This window comes from Vulpes lagopus, chromosome 10 (assembly GCF_018345385.1).
Source record: "Vulpes lagopus strain Blue_001 chromosome 10, ASM1834538v1, whole genome shotgun sequence".
In the NCBI taxonomy this organism is placed as follows: Eukaryota; Metazoa; Chordata; class Mammalia; order Carnivora; family Canidae; genus Vulpes; species Vulpes lagopus.
In genome coordinates this window covers 12,647,667-12,650,075 of record NC_054833.1, presented here as the reverse complement: position 1 = coordinate 12,650,075, position 2,409 = coordinate 12,647,667, and the positions used below count along the sequence as shown (strand labels likewise).

General features: G+C 42.2%; 1 protein-coding gene across 1 annotated transcript; it reads right to left on the bottom strand.

Moving 5' to 3' along the window:
* Positions 1–637: 637 nt before the first annotated feature.
* On the bottom strand, positions 638–1,086 carry LOC121500574 (60S ribosomal protein L31-like). Its single transcript, XM_041772388.1, has one exon. The coding sequence runs from the start codon at positions 1,063–1,065 to the stop codon at positions 688–690; it is 378 nt and encodes a 125-aa protein (XP_041628322.1). The 5' UTR covers positions 1,066–1,086; the 3' UTR covers positions 638–687.
* Positions 1,087–2,409: the final 1,323 nt, after the last annotated feature.

The window sequence follows — 2,409 nt, the reverse complement described above, 5'->3', positions numbered from 1 at the left end:
GTGGCCATTGCTGATAGAAACATCGGGGTGCAGGTGTCCCGACGTTTCATTGCATCTGACTCTTTGGGGTAAATCCCCAACAGTGCAATTGCTGGGTCGTAGGGCAGGTCTATTTTTAACTCTTTGAGGAACCTCCACACAGTTTTCCAGAGTGGCTGCACCAGTTCACATTCCCACCAACAGTGTAAGAGGGTTCCCTTTTCTCCGCATCCTCTCCAACATTTGTTGTTTCCTGCCTTGTTAATTTTCCCCATTCTCACTGGTGTGAGGTGGTATCTCATTGTGGTTTTGATTTGTATTTCCCTGATCCTGCCTCATCTTCTAAGGTTCTGGTCACCTGACTTTTCCAATAAATCCCACTTTTCTTGAGATATATTGAGGGAGTCTCTGTTCTTGCAACTGAAGGTGCCTGGCTTAAATAATGGGGTCATCAGGCAATCAGTCATGCAAGCCATACACCCTAGAGTCACATCTGCATCTCCAAACATCACTTTTCAAGGGCATCATGCCTGAGTCTCCATCCTTCTTACTGAGCTAATATTCCAGGGGCAAACCCATCTCTTCTCTAGCACTTATTGCCTATATCCTAATGATTTCTATGCTTCTTTTCCAAACTGTAGGCCAGGTACCCAACCACTTTTTTTTTTTTTTTTTTGCAGTTTTATACCTTTATTTGACAATCAGCGATTAGTTCTCATCCACATTAACAGTCTGTAGATTTTTGAAAGTGGTGACTGGTACGTAGGTAACCAGCATGTAGAGCTTATTTGGTGAAACTTCATCCTCCTTATGTTTTCTGGACAACTGCACGTGGATATGCTTTGGAACATTCCTTATTCCTTTGGCCCAGACAGCTTTGTTGAGCCTGGTGTCAATGCGCACATCTGGAATTCCCATCTCCTTCATGGCAAATTTCCGGATCTCTTTGAGTGTCCGAGGGGCACACTTCTTGAAACCCACTCCATGGATACGTTTGTGAACGTTAATGGTGTATTCTCTGGTCACTACCTGGTTGATGGCAGAACGGCCCTTCTTCTTCTCACCACCCTTCTTTGCGGGAGCCATTCTGCCGGGCCCTAGTTGGAAAGGAAGACCCAACCACTTCTTAAACATTTCTACCTGTGTGCCTCATAAATAGTGCAAATGTAACCTCAGAACCAAACTCATACTGTTTCACAACAAAGAAACAGAAAGTGAAAACAGAAGGAAGGCATACACAATTGCTGTTCTTTAAATAGGCTTTGTCTTTTTTTCTCATTTGTCAACAATATCCATTAGAATGGATATTCTAAGAAGCATCCCTAACACTCTTCCCTCATCTGACCTCAATTGAACCCATCGTTACAGCTTGCTGATTCTATCCTCTGAAAAGTTCCCACACCGGTGTGTTTCTTTCACCCTTGCACCATGACTCTACTCTGCCTTCTTCATCCACCACCTGGATGAGGTTTGTTGTAAAATAAAAGTCTGATCTGTCTCCCTGTCTCCAATCTTGACCACTGTGAGCTGTCCTTCAGCTGCAGCCACACAGTCAGTCTTAGTGACAAATGTAAGAAACGCCTACTTGAAGCTCTTTGGCGGTTCCACATAAGCTATGAGGTCAAGTCCACACGTCCTACAGGGCACAGTGGTCCCCACGATGTCTCCCGCCTATTGTTAGCGTATCTCCTGCCCCTCCCTGTGTGTCACTTCATACTCCGGCCAGCTGGCTTGCTTCCACTTCCAGTGACTCTTTTGGGCGTGACCTTCCCTAGCTGAAGGTCTCTTCTAGGCTACTCTTCTGCTAAATTTCTTTTGGGGGTCTGATATATAGATATACAGACATGCAAAATTACTGGTGCTTTCATAAAGAAATTGAGAAGAATTGCACATATAAGCCAAACATCATAAAATTCCATTTAAAAATATATAGCATGCTAAGCATATCTAATATCTACTACATTAGGTCTCCAGCATCCTTTTTTTGGTGATCTCTTCATGGCTCTTTTCTGCTCCCAGTGACTTTACTCTGCAATCTCTGCAGCCATGCTCACTTCAGCCTTTGCTGGCTCTTCTATTTCTATCCATCCATCATAGCTTCCTCCTTTCCTTCCTTCCTGCCTTCCTTCCTTCCTTCCTTCCTTCCTTCCTTCCTTCCTTCTTTTCTTAAATAGAGACAATGATGATTCTTATTTAGATTTTCCAACTAGCATCCTTCCACTTAGCTCTACATCAGCAAAAGCAATATTTTTCTAGTAATTGACCTTCATTGGAAGGCAAGGCCAATCTGCAATATATGAATTATAAGTAACATGTGAATTTTTAAAAAAAATCATATGAATTTTTAAATAACATTTTTCCTAGTTATTAAAGTAATTTTTTGCTCATTGAGGAAATATTAGAAATTACAAAGGAGTATAAAGAAGAGCA

Excerpts from the sequence above, each read along its gene's own strand:
- LOC121500574 (XM_041772388.1), bottom strand. The coding sequence starts at position 1,065 with ATGGCTCCCGCAAAGAAGGGTGGTGAGAAGAAGAAGGGCCGTTCTGCC.